This window comes from Oryzias melastigma, linkage group LG16 (genome assembly GCF_002922805.2).
Source record: "Oryzias melastigma strain HK-1 linkage group LG16, ASM292280v2, whole genome shotgun sequence".
Taxonomy (NCBI): Eukaryota; Metazoa; Chordata; class Actinopteri; order Beloniformes; family Adrianichthyidae; genus Oryzias; species Oryzias melastigma.
In genome coordinates this window covers 27,395,006-27,409,718 of record NC_050527.1, presented here as the reverse complement: position 1 = coordinate 27,409,718, position 14,713 = coordinate 27,395,006, and the positions used below count along the sequence as shown (strand labels likewise).

At 39.8% G+C, this 14,713-nt stretch overlaps 1 protein-coding gene across 8 annotated transcripts in view; it reads left to right on the top strand.

Moving 5' to 3' along the window:
• The window catches only part of LOC112136530 (thrombospondin type-1 domain-containing protein 7A), a 194,055-nt gene that overhangs the window by 86,079 nt on the left and 93,263 nt on the right, over nt 1–14,713 (top strand). For 6 of the 8 annotated variants that reach the window (XR_002917370.2, XR_004949370.1, XR_004949371.1 and 3 more), the window contains exons 4-7: nt 1,500–1,684; nt 10,534–10,602; nt 12,579–12,734; nt 13,826–14,029. Coding sequence is in view for 4 of the 8 variants with exons in the window: in XM_024258281.2 (XP_024114049.1) it covers nt 1,500–1,684; nt 10,534–10,602; nt 12,579–12,734; nt 13,826–14,029 (614 nt within the window). In the remaining 4 variants the exon portion in view is untranslated. The remainder of the gene's footprint in view (nt 1–1,499; nt 1,685–10,533; nt 10,603–12,578; nt 12,735–13,825; nt 14,030–14,713) is intronic. The other 2 variants (XR_004949372.1, XM_024258278.2) reach the window with 1 other exon arrangement.

Sequence of the window (14,713 nt, the reverse complement as noted above, 5' to 3'; positions counted from 1 at the left end):
CTCCAGGTCCTAGCGCTGGCCGGTTTTAGCTCGCAGCTCGGTGGTTGGAGACCCGCCCGTGATCTAGTGAGAGCAGCCAGTGAGGTAAAGGGGGGACGCCCGCGCGCGGTATGGAAAGGCACGTATGAGAAAATCCGCGATTAATGCGTCAAAAAAATTGTCGGCGTCAACGACACGTCAGATTTATGTGTTTTTAACACGACAAATCTGACAGCCCTATATGGAGCTAATTTGGGGCCAATATTATTTGAAACCCAAATAAAACAAATAAAAAAAATATTTTGTTTGGCCCCAAAAAAAAGGTGAAATATCCAAAACTTTTTGCCATTTTAAGATAAACTTAATTCTTTTCAGCTTCAAATTTTCTGTTTTTTAGGTGTCAAAACTCTAAATTTCAATTTCAAATCTTTTTTCACCTTCAACTTGTTTTCAAATTTGAAAATTTAGTTTCAAAACTTTTGGCCCCGTTGTGGCACGTTGGGGCGGGGCTACCACGATGTTTTAAGGACGTAAAAAGGACGTTTTTGATACCTGTATGCAACAATAAGGTGGCGCTTTGAACGGGCTAGAACGGCGTTTTGGACGTGATAAAACTCTGCTTTTTACACCCGTCTTGGGACAACTTCAGACTATGATCGTACAGACTAAACAGACATTTTCTGACGGTAATTCTCATAGATTTCAGAGTCAGTGAATGCATCAGGACTGAAGTTACCACGCTCATTCATTTTGATTGGTCCTTCGTGTTAGCCCCGCCCCAAAAGTTTTGACACTGAATTTTTCAGATTCGAAAACAAAAAGAAAAAAAATTGAAAGTGAAAAAAAAAAAATTTAACACTTAAAAAAGGCTTTAAATTTAAGTTAAGTTGAAGTTGAAAAAAATAAGTTTATTTTAAAAGAGAAAAAATTTCACTTTTTATTTTTGGCCAAACACCAATATTTGTTTTATTTGGGTTTCAAATAATATTGGCCCCAATTTAGCTCCATAGATTCATGGCGAGTTTTGGGAATTTATATCGTAAGAGAAATAAAACTAACTTGGAATCTGGGAGAAAACATGTTTTAACCTTGATGACATATTACTTAAAAGCAGAAAACTTTAGAATTTTTGTTTCAAAACTGTGGTTTTTGTTCTCATTTTTTCCACCAATGGGGTTGATGATCATTCCAGTCGATTCTGAAGGAGAAAAGCGGCTCGTCGAGCCGCTTTTCTCCTTCAGAATCTACTGGAATGATCATGTAAATGGTTGAAAATCTCCAGTAAATCAAAGAACAAAAGTCCTGATTGTGGCTTTTCCTTTTAGAATCCAAATGAACATCCCTGCAGTTCAGAATTCTCCTGCACCATCAAGTCACTCATTTCCTCTTTCTCCCCCCGTTAGAGTGATCAGCTCATTTTATCCACTTCCTTCTTCTTATCGATCTCTGCACTCGGCCGTCTGACGGTTTCTACCAAAAAGCTTTCATTCTGAGGTTGCAGCTGCGGTCCCTCCTTGCAGTTACACATGGAGAACCACCGAGTGGACCGACTGCCGGGTCGACGTGCTGCTGAGCCAACAAGACCGGAGGCGGAGCAACATGACGGGGCTGTGTGGGGGGGGTCTGCAGACCAGGGAGGTGTACTGCGTCCAGGCCAACGCCGAGGTCCTGAAATACCTCGCCGACCTGCGCGAGAAGGAGAAAGGTAAAGCTCCCATCATGCACTCTGCTTATAGCTCTAACGTTTTGTTCTGGGAAAAAGATCCTCAGACTTTGAATGATTGACGGATCTGTTATCAGCAGAATTTTATAAAATCACCAGAACTGGTGACTCAATTGAAACTCCTGAGCTCTGCCTTTATAACAGTGTTGCTACGGCAACCGCAAAGGTAATCAATCAAAGCTTTTATTTCTTTTAAGATCTATAAAGTGGAAAAAAAACATGTTTTACCTGAAATCTGACATTTTTATCTAAATAAAAGAAAAAATCAGTGGTGCTGCCTTTAAATTTAAATTAAATACATTAAACAAATTAAATTTAAAGCCTACATTTTTTTCTCTTTCAGACGTTTTTTGATGGTTTTTGCAAAGATACATAAGTCCACCGATCGATCTGCTGCCGAGTCTGATGATCGACGGATTTTCCAAACCGTTTTGTTTCTGAGGAACAAACAAACAGATTTTGACAGAAGTACATGGGAGCTGAAGTGACGGTCTGTTTTCATTCAGATTCTTGCTTCGTTTTGTGTCTGCAGAGGAAATGTAAAGCTGTGAGGATCTGCTCTCACAGTTCTGTGGGAATCTAAAAATAAAACAACTTTGAATTTGCTTCACAGCACAGAGTTTGTCAGAGGAACGTCTGGTTTTAAAGGAATTCTTCTGATAAATCTGTGGTTAGAGGACGATTCTGGAATCAAGACGTTTGGTCCGTTTGGTTCCACATTCAGGCAGTAAAAGAGAAAAAAACACAAACTTGAACAAAATAAATACAAGAAGAATGTTCGTTTATTAAAACTGAATCTGTTACAAATTTGACTATTAAATCATAAATGTTCAAGCCAAATTGCAGTAATTTATTCTCCAGAGCTTCAAATGTTTTTCTATTTTAAATTTAGAATTCAAAATATTGAAGCAAAATCTAACATTACAATGAATAAAAAGTCAGGAATATTATTCCATAATAAATCAACTTAAACCTTAAATAACTTTCAATATTTTACTCTCCATAAAAATATATTTTGTCAAAATAATTCAAGTTAGAAATGAGCTCAAGATAACATCGGGTCATTAATAACAATAGAATAAAATGATCTGGAGGGCCGGATAGAATTACCTGGAGGGCCGGATCCGGCCCCCGGGCCTTGACTTTGACACATTTGACCTACATTAACTGAAAAATCATCAAATATGGCTTTAAAAAAACATGGAGGATTTAGGTTTAAGAAGACAATTTATAATAATGAAATAAAACTAAACAGAAATTTTTATTATTGATTATTTTGACATTTTTCTGTCAATAAATTTATAAAAAGACAAAAAGATTCTTAGTCCTAGAGAGCCGACAAGATCACATTTGGCTACAATTTTTAAAAATATATTTTCATTATTTTATTTTTGGCCACTCTTCCTCTAAATAAACAAATAAAAAAGGTTAAACTAGCTTCACAAGCCCAGATGAAAATTGTTCTTTGGTTATCTTTAATTCTATTGTTTTTTTTTTATTTTTATTTTTTTAATATCTGTTTTAAAAGCTTTAAATACATCCCTAAAGAGGATCATTGAAGGCATGAAGGAGAATAGAAATAACTGTTTAACTTAGTTTTTGTCCTTTAAATTCCAAGTATTTACCATATATTTTAAAATTATTTTTATTATTAATTCCTAGTGATGCGTCAAATTGAGCAATTTTTGTGTTTAACCCTTTGGAATCTAGTGCCTAAAACCCCTTTTTTTGTCTACTTTTGAATTTAATCCTGGATTTTGAAGTTGAAAGACCATCTGCTTATTTAATTGGTATCATTTTAATCAGCACAACATCTCCTATGTGACACTACCATAATTTAGTCATTTTTCCATGTTGTATTCACATTCTAGACATAAAATTATGCAGAAACAGAATATTCTCTCTGGAAAAATGGGATTTATTTTGTTTTAATGTTTAACAAACTGTTTTTACAACATGGAATGAAAGTTTTATGTATAATTTTATTTACAACAACAAGAACAAATTTTGTTAAACTATTTAACATGTTTTTGAATGAAAATACGAAACAAAAAACATTTTTGCTGGAAATCTATTTTTTTTCTCTGCAATTCATATTTCTATTTTTCTGTTTCTAATAGCTGACAGCTCAGTTTGGCTCCGCCTCCACAGCAGGTCATCTGTTCCGCTTTGCAGCGGTCTGATCGACATTCTGCCTTATTTATCAAACTAAAAGATTGATTTTGTCCAAAAGCCATAAATGAACGACATATTCTCTCTTTAATTCACTAAAATTTCACTCACAGAACATTGAAATAAGTTTAGGTTTATTTTAGACAGAGTTTTATCCCGTTGATCTCACAGCTGCTCCGCAGGACGCCTGAGGGTTAAATGCATTTTACAAAGTAAAGCTCTGCAGACACGTTCATTTAAAAGATTTATGAATCTGAGGAAACATTAAGAAAATTCATGTTTGAATGCATGTAACATTCGGTGTAAAAACTCTGCCAAATCACTGATGTGAAACAGTTGGTGATGTTTCGCCGTGGTGACCCCGAAGGGGATAAGCTGAGAGGTGAAGAAGAATGTTTGAACGAACGTAAAGACGTGTTCATGTAAAAACGTGTGGGAATTCTCACTGTGCAGATCTTGTAATCACACACGGTGCCTTCCACTTTATCATCCTATTTATTATTCAGAAATCTCTTTAAACTTCTCTGCATCACTTAACAAATTTACACTTTTATATCAGAAGATTTCTTCATGTTATTTCTGCTCTTTTACTTTCAGTGGTAAATAATCAAATACTGTAAAATACTGAGATACGGCCAATTTGGCATTTAGCTAATATTTGAGCAGGCTATCAGCTTTAGCATTTTTAGCTATTAGCTTCAGCGTTTTTAGCATCTTCAGCTATCAGCATTAGCATCTACAGCCAAATTCAGATTACAGCATTCACACTAGCATCATCACAGGTAATGCTATATATCTAGTTTAGACTTATGTTAAAAAGTTATGGTCTTAATTTTGTAAAAATTGGCATTCCGTTAGCTTTTTGGAATATTTTTGCATTTTGCATTGCTAATATTTCAGCTACATGCTAGCTGTTTGGCTAATTTAGGCTATTTATTTGTTTGGGCTATTTTTGAGTTTAGGTCATATTTCAGCTACATGTTGGCTCTTTTGGCTAAGATTTTCTATTGTTTTGTTTTTTAGGCTGTTTCAGAGTTAGGCTAATTTTCACACGCTAGCTGTTTTGGCTAATCTAGGCTTTTTCAGGTTTTTTTGTTTTTTTTGTGGCTACTTTAAAGTTTAGCTTTTTTTCACTTTTTTAAGGCGAATCTGGCATTTAGCTAAAAGTTTAACTGGCTATCTCCTTCAGCGTTTTTAGCTATCAATTTCAGCAATTTTCAGCAGCCAAATTCAGCTTACAGCATTCACACTAACATCACAAGTAATCCTATATATCCAGTTCATAGTTTTGTTTAAAAGTTACGGTTTTAAAGTTTTAAAAAGGTAGTTTTAGAGTGTTTAATAAATGTTTATCCTGTTCGACCTAAAGTGTGTTTTGGATTTTAGGCCCTTGTGATTGACTTTGACACCCCTGCACTACAGCATCAAACGCATTTGCCCCGCCTCAAATCCTTTTACCTTAGCTGTTACCTGTGCCGACCTTCTCCCCACGGCGCCGCCAGCAGTCATCCTCCGCCGTCCTCCTTTGACTTGTTTGTGACCACGAGTGCAAAGGCCTCCATATCTGACGCTCGTCAAGCCCTCTTAGAGTCAAAGCTGCCGTCTTAAGCACGACCTGAGAGGAGGTCGCTGAGGCTCATGCACGGTCATGTGAGCAGCAGGCCGTGTCCTAAAGTGAGGTGATGCTTCATGTGTCAAATGTGGCGAGAAGTTCCTCTCACGCAGCCCAGAGGAGGAGCGATTAGCAGGCTTGATCTGGAGGAAGTGTCCCAAACGTCATGAAGCTTTTCTTCCTTCCTCCTGAAACATCTCAGTTTATGATTAGAAATATAGACGTAAAAATGAGAATCTCCACTAAAAGAATGAATGAATAATGAATAATGAAATTATGTCTGAATTGTTTCTATATGTTTGTCTTTCTACTGCATGTATGGAAATTAAAAGAATATATATTTAATCTGATCATTTTGTTTAGATCAGGAGATCAGATTCTACAGAACAGACGTCACATGACGTCACATCATCGACATTAATTCCATTTGTAATATATTTTTTATTCGAATTGTCACCAATCTTTTTAACAAAATCTGTATTTCAGCTAAACTGAACTTGAGTCTCAGTTTTTTCATCTACAACAAAAAAGTGATACTTAACTTTGAAATTGAATTTACTCTGGTGACAGAAGCACATTTGGTTTGATTAGTTTTTAACTTAAAATCCGACATTATTCTGCATTTTAGAGCATTGATTATCGGATTTTCTATATCTCGATTTAGTTCTTTTCATATTAGGTGAGAACGATATATAAATATCACGATATAAACCAAATACGCAGCAGGTTGTTTAGATTTACATAATTATTCTTATCCTACATTCAACATAACAGATGCACTGAAAATCATGCAATAGTTTTTTAAATAACTAAGCATAATTAGCATCATGCTAATGCTACATCGCGCCACATGAATACTTCTGTAATTTATACTTTTTTATAATTAAACTTTCTGTTACTGCTCTAAGTCTAGCCGGTTTGTCTTCCAGTTCTGATTGCATCCCGTTAAAGATCACCCGATTTTTCACTCCTTCAACTAAACGTTACACGGAGAAGATTAGCGGAAGGCACTGCGACTCGTGAGCGTTAGTTTACCTTTTGTGCAGACGAAGTTCAAAGAAATGTACCAAATGAGAGCTAATAAACATTAACTCATCATGTGAGGACTAACTCTTTAAGAGGAAAAAATGCTGCAACTGGCGAGTGTTGATCTCAAACCCTTCAAAATAAAAGTCCATTGCGATAGACTCATTTCTCTATGAAGGAAAAGTTCTATCACGAAATATATCATTGTGTATTTTTACTAAACTTATAAATTCATAAAGGTTCAAAATTATTATTATTATGACTTTTTTTTTCTCTATTCTTACTATATTTATAACGATCAGGAATTAACGATCTCAGATGTCACTAATATTTGTGCCTGAATTCTGTATTCATGTTTCTGCTGATGCTAGTAGACAGTTATCTGGTGAGAGATCGGCTTAGTGTCTCCAGTTAAATAAATGATCATCACTTTACTTTATCAGTGATGGACTGCAGCTAAATGTCGGTTCACTTTCATGGAAAATGATGTTATAATGAATCCTAATCAGAGTTTATGGACTCTAATTAAAGGTTTGGGTCTTTCTTCTGGTTCTGACTAGAATCTCATTTGGAGACGGCGTGCTGAAACATCCATCTGGCTCCTCGCCGTCCTCCGCTGTGAAGCACATGAACAAAGTTCTTATCTGTTGGACCTCCGTGAACTTTGCTGCTGCTCCCGCCGTCGGAATCGTAGATAACAGGATGCAGAAAGATGGGAGGTTCTCTCAGGTCAGGAGGTGGAAATCAGCTTATGATCTCCTCAATCCTAACCTCTAATCTGTTTGGAGGAGCGGCTCCGACCTCCCAAATGAAACATCGTCCGTCCTTTCAGTTCATCTGCTTCACAGCGTTTGACGCTTTGATCCGGAAAAATCCTTAAATCCATCTGTGCACAAAGACGGATCTTATCAGGAGTTTTGGAGTTTGAGAAGAACAAAAGTACGACTGGAAGGAACCAAACAGCCAAAGAGGACATCAGAACGTTTTTTATTTTTTTAAAGTAGGATATCTACAAACTGGGCCGTGAAAAGACGTCAACAGAAACCAAATCAACTCAGCACCAAACTGAACAACAACCAGAACTCCACCAGAACACACCAGAGAACCACATCTGTGAGGGTGACGCCCAACGAGGCGTCCACCAACAAAAACTGAACCGTCTTCTGCTCTGTGTGGGATTTTTACTTCTGTAAAGTCCATTCATTTCTAATGATGGTCTCCTCAAAGCTCATTATCCTGCTAATACTGCGGTCACGAACTAAAGTAATACATCTGAAATCAAATATTATTACTTTAATCTTTTTGTTTTGTAATGTTTAAACCATTTTTCCTTTTGATTGTTTGTCATGATAACAGAGACTACAGCGCTGCAGCTGTTTGAGGACTAACCAGCGGCGGAGAGCGGTTTATGAGCTAAACGTCACGTTAGGTGATCCAAAGCATCATTTCAGAGAGAACGTTCTCCTGATGATGAAGCTAAAGAAACAAAAATAGTTTCCTAAATCGCTTTGATTGAAGAACCATGGTCCGAGTGAAGACTCGATTCTGATTGGCTGCTGAGTGATAATGCAGTCCTAAAAAAGAAATTCCGGTCACATACCCCAAACGTTCTGTATCACTACACAGGCTCCTTTAAAACAAACTTTTTCTTCATCTTCTGGACAAAAACAAGCGGTAAGAGATAAACCTTCTCTCTGAACTGAAGCTTTGTTTAACTTATCATGACAATCAGCATTTATATCGCTTTCCTTTGCTGCTGCAGTCGAGATTGGAGCCGCTCATCAGCGTGTTGTCATGCCACACCACGTATCTAATAGTCTGCTTCTGCCAAAAAAGGCCATCTAAACTGATCAAATAACAAGTATAAAGTTCTAAATATCAATTTAATATTTATTTCATAAGCGAACATGGTATGAGTGTGATAATGCTCTTTGAAGTCTGCATTATCAGAAATCAGACTGTTCAGGCTTTTTACGTAAGGAATTATCCTTACTAAACTCTAAGATCATTAAATGTGGATCAATAAACAAACTATTTCTGTCGTTTTTAATAATAAAATTGTCTATAAACTCATATTCTGTAGCCGTTACCATGACAACACATCACACTGCGTATCCAACACTCCTCTTTCTAGTTTTTCTTTTTGGTTTGTCCCTTGAGGGGTCGTCACAGCCAATCATCTTCCTCCATCTAACGCCTGGTTTACACTGGACGCTGAAGTGCATAGTGGTGTAACGGTGTTAACCATTGATGTAGTTCACACCAGGCGCGAAGCGCTGCGGTCCTCCGTATCGCATTGCACCGCGCAGCCATCGTTTTGGCGTCTGGTCTATTTTTTGCCCGACCTGTGAATGATCCACATCAATCCTGGTAGGAAGTTACGCCGAGACACACGAGAAAATCCGGTAAATTTTCAAAATATAACCAATTGTTCACAATAAAATACTGCAAATGACAAATGTGATCATATTTTTGTATCTAAACAGACTGTAGAGATGATAATAAACATAAAAAACAGACAAACACATTTACACACAGATCAACGTCGTAGGCCGACTATGGAGTGGGTTTGGGTGTCTGATCCTGGCAAAAAACAAGCTTCTGAATAACCACAGCTGAGCAGAATTGCCTGTTGATGTCGTGGGAACACACATGTCTGGTGTGAAGTAGAGGTGAAGTGGATACCGCGGGCACCGATTCACAGCGCGTCCACGTCCAGTGTGAACCAGGCGCTACCCTGTCTTGTCCTCTAATACCAGCTCCCTTCATGTATTCCCTCACGGCATCATAAACCTCCTCTTTGGTCTTCCTCTAGACCTCTAGACTCAGCATCCTAATACCAATATATTCACAGTCTCTCCTCTGGACAGTCTGAACCATCTCAGTCCGACTGTATCTCCAAAACCTCTAACTTGTGCTGTCCCTCTGATGGACTCATTCCTGATCCATCCTGGTCACTCCCAAAGAGAACCTCAGCATCTTCACCTCTGCTACCTCCAGCTCTGCTTCCTGTCTTTTCTTCAGTCTCTCTAGGCCAAATGTGTCAAAGTCAAGGCCCGAGGGCCGGATCCGGCCCTCCAGATCATTTTATTTTATAGTTATTAATGACCCGATGTTATCTTGAGCTCATTTTGAACTTGTATAATTTTGACAAAATATATATTTTATGGAGAGTAAAATATTGAAAGTTATTTAAGGTTCAAGTTGATTTATTCTGGGATAATATTCCTGACTCTTTTATTATTCAGAATTATGTTCAAAAGTTACAGTTTTAACGTTTTAAAAATGTCGTTTCAGAGTGTTCAACAAATGTTTATCCTGTTCGGCCCGCGACCTAAAGCGTGTTTTGGGTTTCTGCCCCCTGTGCGATTGAGTTTGACCCCCCTGCTCTATGCTGAACACCACAGTCTCAGTACAGTCAAGTAAAAAAGGATTTAAATGTTCAATTTAAAGGATAACCTCCTTTACGGTTTCCATGAACACATATGATGGACTCTTGGTCGGACACCAGCATCATCCCTAACAGGCGACTCAGAGTCTTCTCTGTCCAGCAGCCGTTTATCTCTTCAGTTTTCCTTCAAAACTGTTGACAGGTGTGGTCCACCCCCCCCCGCGGCGTCTGCATCATCAGAAGTTCTGCTGTCGTTTTGCTTCCATCGTCTCTGTGACAAAAACCGCAGGAATCCTCGCAGCAGCGGCTGATCCTCCTAAACTCCCTCAAACGGTTTTTGTTTTATCAGAACCGCGTTCTGCGTTTGAGCTGCAGGCGGGGGCGCCGCTCAGATCCTTCAAACGCCTCAGACGAGGACGTTTCCCAAACCGTCGAGTCGGCGTCTGTTCCTCCGTCAGATCGGACCTGCGGTTTCCCCTCAAAGCATTGTGATTCTCCGGGTTTGATCCGCTCTGCGGGGGGCCGGACTGGCCGTGTGCGCCCCCTCCCCCGCTGATCTGTGCCTGGTGTTCGGCAGCGCCCCCGTCTGCTCACTGTGTAGCTAATAGCTGTATTTCCCTGTTATTGCAGCAGGTCAGAGCCAAAGACCGCAGAAGCCTAGTGTCCCCCCCCTCATCTCCGTCACCTTCCAGATCTCAGGTAGGTGTCCGGGCCCTGATGATGATGACCCCACCGCCTCGTCTTCCCCTTCTCGCCATGACTCCATCTTCATCACGCAGCCGTCCTGCCGCCTCCTCTTCCTCGCCTTCCCAGTTCTCCTCTCATTCAGACGAACCCGACGGACCATTAACTCAGATCAGGTTCAGCATCTCAGCTGAAGGACGTCTGGAACGTTCCAGTGAGACAAATCGTTTTCACTGAACTGTTCAGTAGGAAGGTGGGATCCTGAGTCGTTGGGCATTGTTCTGATAAAAGTTGATATTGCAAGTATTGATATTGATACAGATATTTTGGGTATTGGTCTGATTAAAGTCAGTATTGCTAGTATCAATATCAATATTTTGGGTATCGATTCGATAACATTCAATATCGTTACCGATATTGATCATTTGGGTATCGTTCAGATAAAAAGTTAATATTTCTAGTATCAATACCGATATTTTTTTTGAGTGAAGTAGGACAACATTTAAAGAAATTGTAATTGATTTATTGTTATCTTAACGCTTTGTGTTCTAGATCTGTGGAACATAGAAGCTGAATGCAGCTTCTCAGTTTTTGGTTTTGACTCTGGGAACCGGATCCATACTAATGTTGGATCAGAAATCAAAACCTTCAGTAGTTTGGTTTGATGAGGCTTCACCGGAGACTCCATGTTCAGAAATTCCACAGATGAAAACAGAAAAAGATTCAGTTTGTAAAGTTCTTCACGAAGAGCTGGAGGTCAGCTGCAGCTCTATATCAGATCTCTCTAGATCGGGGGGGTCAAACTCAATCACACGAGGGGCCAAAATCCAAAACACACCTGAGGTCGAACAGGTTAAACATTTATTGAACACTAAAACTACATTTTTAAAACTTTAAAACCATAACTTTTTATCATAATTATGAACTAGATATATAGCATCACCTGTGATAATGCTAGTGTGAATGCTGGAAGCTGAATTTGGCCGCTGAAGATGCTGAAATTGATAGCAAGCTAAAATTTTAGCTTAACTCCAAATTAGCCTAACAAAACAAACACACAAACAAACAAAAAAAAACTTAGGGTCGCCCAAAAAGCTAACATGATGGTGAAAAAATTGCTAAACTTAAAAATCTCTGACAAACTGAGAAAAAGCCTAAATTAGCTAGAATGGCTAATTTACGCTTAATAATGGCTAAAACTTTTTAGTAAATTCCAAAACATTCCAAAAAACTATCATAATTCCAATTTCTAAAACTTTAAAACTGTAACTTTTTAACATAATTCTGAATAATAAAAATGCAGGAATATTATTACAGAATAAATCAACTTAAACCTTAAATAACTTTCAATATTTTACTCTCCATAAGAATATATTTTGTCAAAACAAGTTAGGAATGAGCACAAGATAATATCGGGTCATTAATAACAATAAAATAAAATGATCTGGATAGAATTACCCGGAGGGCCGGATCCGGCCCTGGGGCCTTGACTTTGACACATGTGCTCTAGATCATAGTGTTTGTCTGGATGCTTTTCTTCAGGAGTTTGTTGGTTTTGAAGTGGGTTTTGACCCGTTTCTGCAGAAGTTTGGATTAAAAACAGCCTTCAGATCCATTAAATCCTCCTGATCTGAGGATTGAAGCAGGACTTCCTGTGAGTCGATCGGACGCAGATCTCAGAGCGTCCGTCTGCATGAAGGCAGGAAAAGATGAATCTTCAGGAGATTTGCTGTTTTGAGGCTGTGCTGCAGCCGATCGCCTCTGTAGGAGTTCACACAGGTGTGAAGTTTACCTGCTGCTTCCAGAACGTACTTTGTAAATCCAGCACGTAGGAGAACGTCCAATCAAACGCCGTGGAGCGAACGCGTGCTGAGACGTCTTCTCTTTTCCCGCTCTCCTTCTCCGCCTCATCTCTCCATCCGAACAGTCTTCATGGTTTGTTGGGGAGTTTTCCCGCCGCTGAACTTCTGCTTCTCTTCTGGTGGTTCCAGCCTCCCCCCCGGTGGAGAACCGGCTGTGCCAAGGCCCGGTCCCCAACAGGTCCCAGCTGTGCCAGATCCCCTGTCCCATCGACTGCCAGGTGTCGCCCTGGGGGGCCTGGGGGCCCTGCACCTTCGAGAACTGTGACGACCAGACGGGGAAGAAAGGTCAGGAAACAGACCGACGGTTTGTGTGGGTCACAGCAGGATGGGGGGGGCAGCCGGATTAGAAATGTTGAAAACTTCAACATCCACAAATTTGAAAGACAAATGTAACATTTGAGAAGAAAAAAATGAAGAAATACTGAAAACCTGATTTAAAAAAACTAAAACTGTTACAGCTGCTCAACTTTAGTTTTTTCATTTCTCTTCACTGCTAGTTTTCAATTTACATTTTCAAATCAGAGTTGATCCTACCTTTGTGTGGGGGCGGGGCTTACTACGCCACATCGGGGGGGCTGACTCAGATGCTTTTCTGGAGCAGAAATGATGCTTCCAAAACCACTGGATGTCAATCACATCCCTCTAGCCAATGGGCTCCAAAGCCCCGCCCCCTCATAAAATTAGCATCAACTCTGAAAATAACATTTATTTTTTATTTTATTACTGTTATTTATATTTGTATATATTTTATGTTTTTTATTATTTACTTATTTTATTGTAATATTTAAATGTTTAAATTTTGATTTATTTTCAATCCTATAGATACATTTTTAAATATTTTTTTTTAAATATACTTCTATATCTTTATGTATTTTTAAAGCCTTTATTAAAGTGTTTTCAATAAATGCTTTTAAAGTTAAAGTGACATAAACCAACCACTGGAAAACATAAAAATGTTTATATTTAATTCTGAGATTTTTATCTTTTTATTACTTAAGACTCCATGAAGGTGAAAAAGACGAAAATAGATCAGAAAATCAAAGACATAAATTTATTTACATTTGAAATACACTTTAAGAATTAATTAAAATTTTTATTTAATTTTTTCTTATTATACATATTTTATTTAAACTTTATTTCACCAGGAAGATACATTTTTTATTCAAGAGACACAGAACTATAAAAAATGCTGATGTCATCATCATTCTGATGTTTCTGCTCAGATTAAAATAAAAGAATCTGTTTGTCGGTGACGTAGTTTCATGCTGAGAAGTCGGAGCTCATCGATGATGAGCAGAAAGTTTGAGAACATTCAGAGAACTGCAATAAAGTGAAGTGATTGATGTTCCTGCGGCGTCCTCGTCTCTGATCTGCAGGGTTCAAACTGAGGAGACGACAGATCAGCAACGAGCCCACGGGGGGCCCGGGCAGCTGCCCCCACCTGGTGGAGGCGGTGCCGTGTGACGAGCCCACCTGTTACGGCTGGCAGCTGCTCAGCCTGGAGAAGTGTCTACCCGCCGACGGGCAGCAGTGCGGCCCCGGCGCTCGCCAGCCGCAGGTCCGGTGCATCAACAGCAGCGGTGAGCAGAGAGCTGCGCCGGCGGCGGATTGGGTTGATCTGAACGATGAGCCGAGCAGACGGCGGCGGCGCACCGCATATTTTCCACATTAGGCGATGAATCTGTTCCGCCTCAGAGGCTGTTAGCTCACGTTAGCCCGCAGCCTCCCATCATGCATTGGTGTGCAGGAGGAGGGGGGTTCAGGTCAGATGTTGCTTCAAAATCCCACATTTTCAAGGTCAGGTCCGTACGTGAGGAGACTTTGGCGAGGAACCCCCCCCGCATCTCAGCTTTAACCCCCCCCCCACGCACAATTAACCCCCCTGCAGTAAATCAAATCGATCCTCTGAAGAGTCGGAGTGACTCTGCACCGCCGTGGAGAGCGGGAACTCCCTGAGTGTCCTTTAGGTTCCTGCGACAGCTCAGTTCTTGCAGCTTTCGCAGTACTTTGACCTGACACACGCTCCTCCATGCATCAGCGGCAGGAGTCACGCCCCCTCCTGCAGCACCTCCTCCTGACTTTGGCGGATTGATCCGGGCCCGCGTCTGATAAAGATGGATAGGTTCTGTTGGGGTCTTCGATCCGGCCTCGGCGCTTCTTCAGTCTCAGTCATAAAGGCCACGCAGGCGGAGAAGGTCGATGCAAACGTTATTGAAACCACATCCTGATGGTCCTGCAGCTCCATGTTGGGGGGGGGGGGGGTT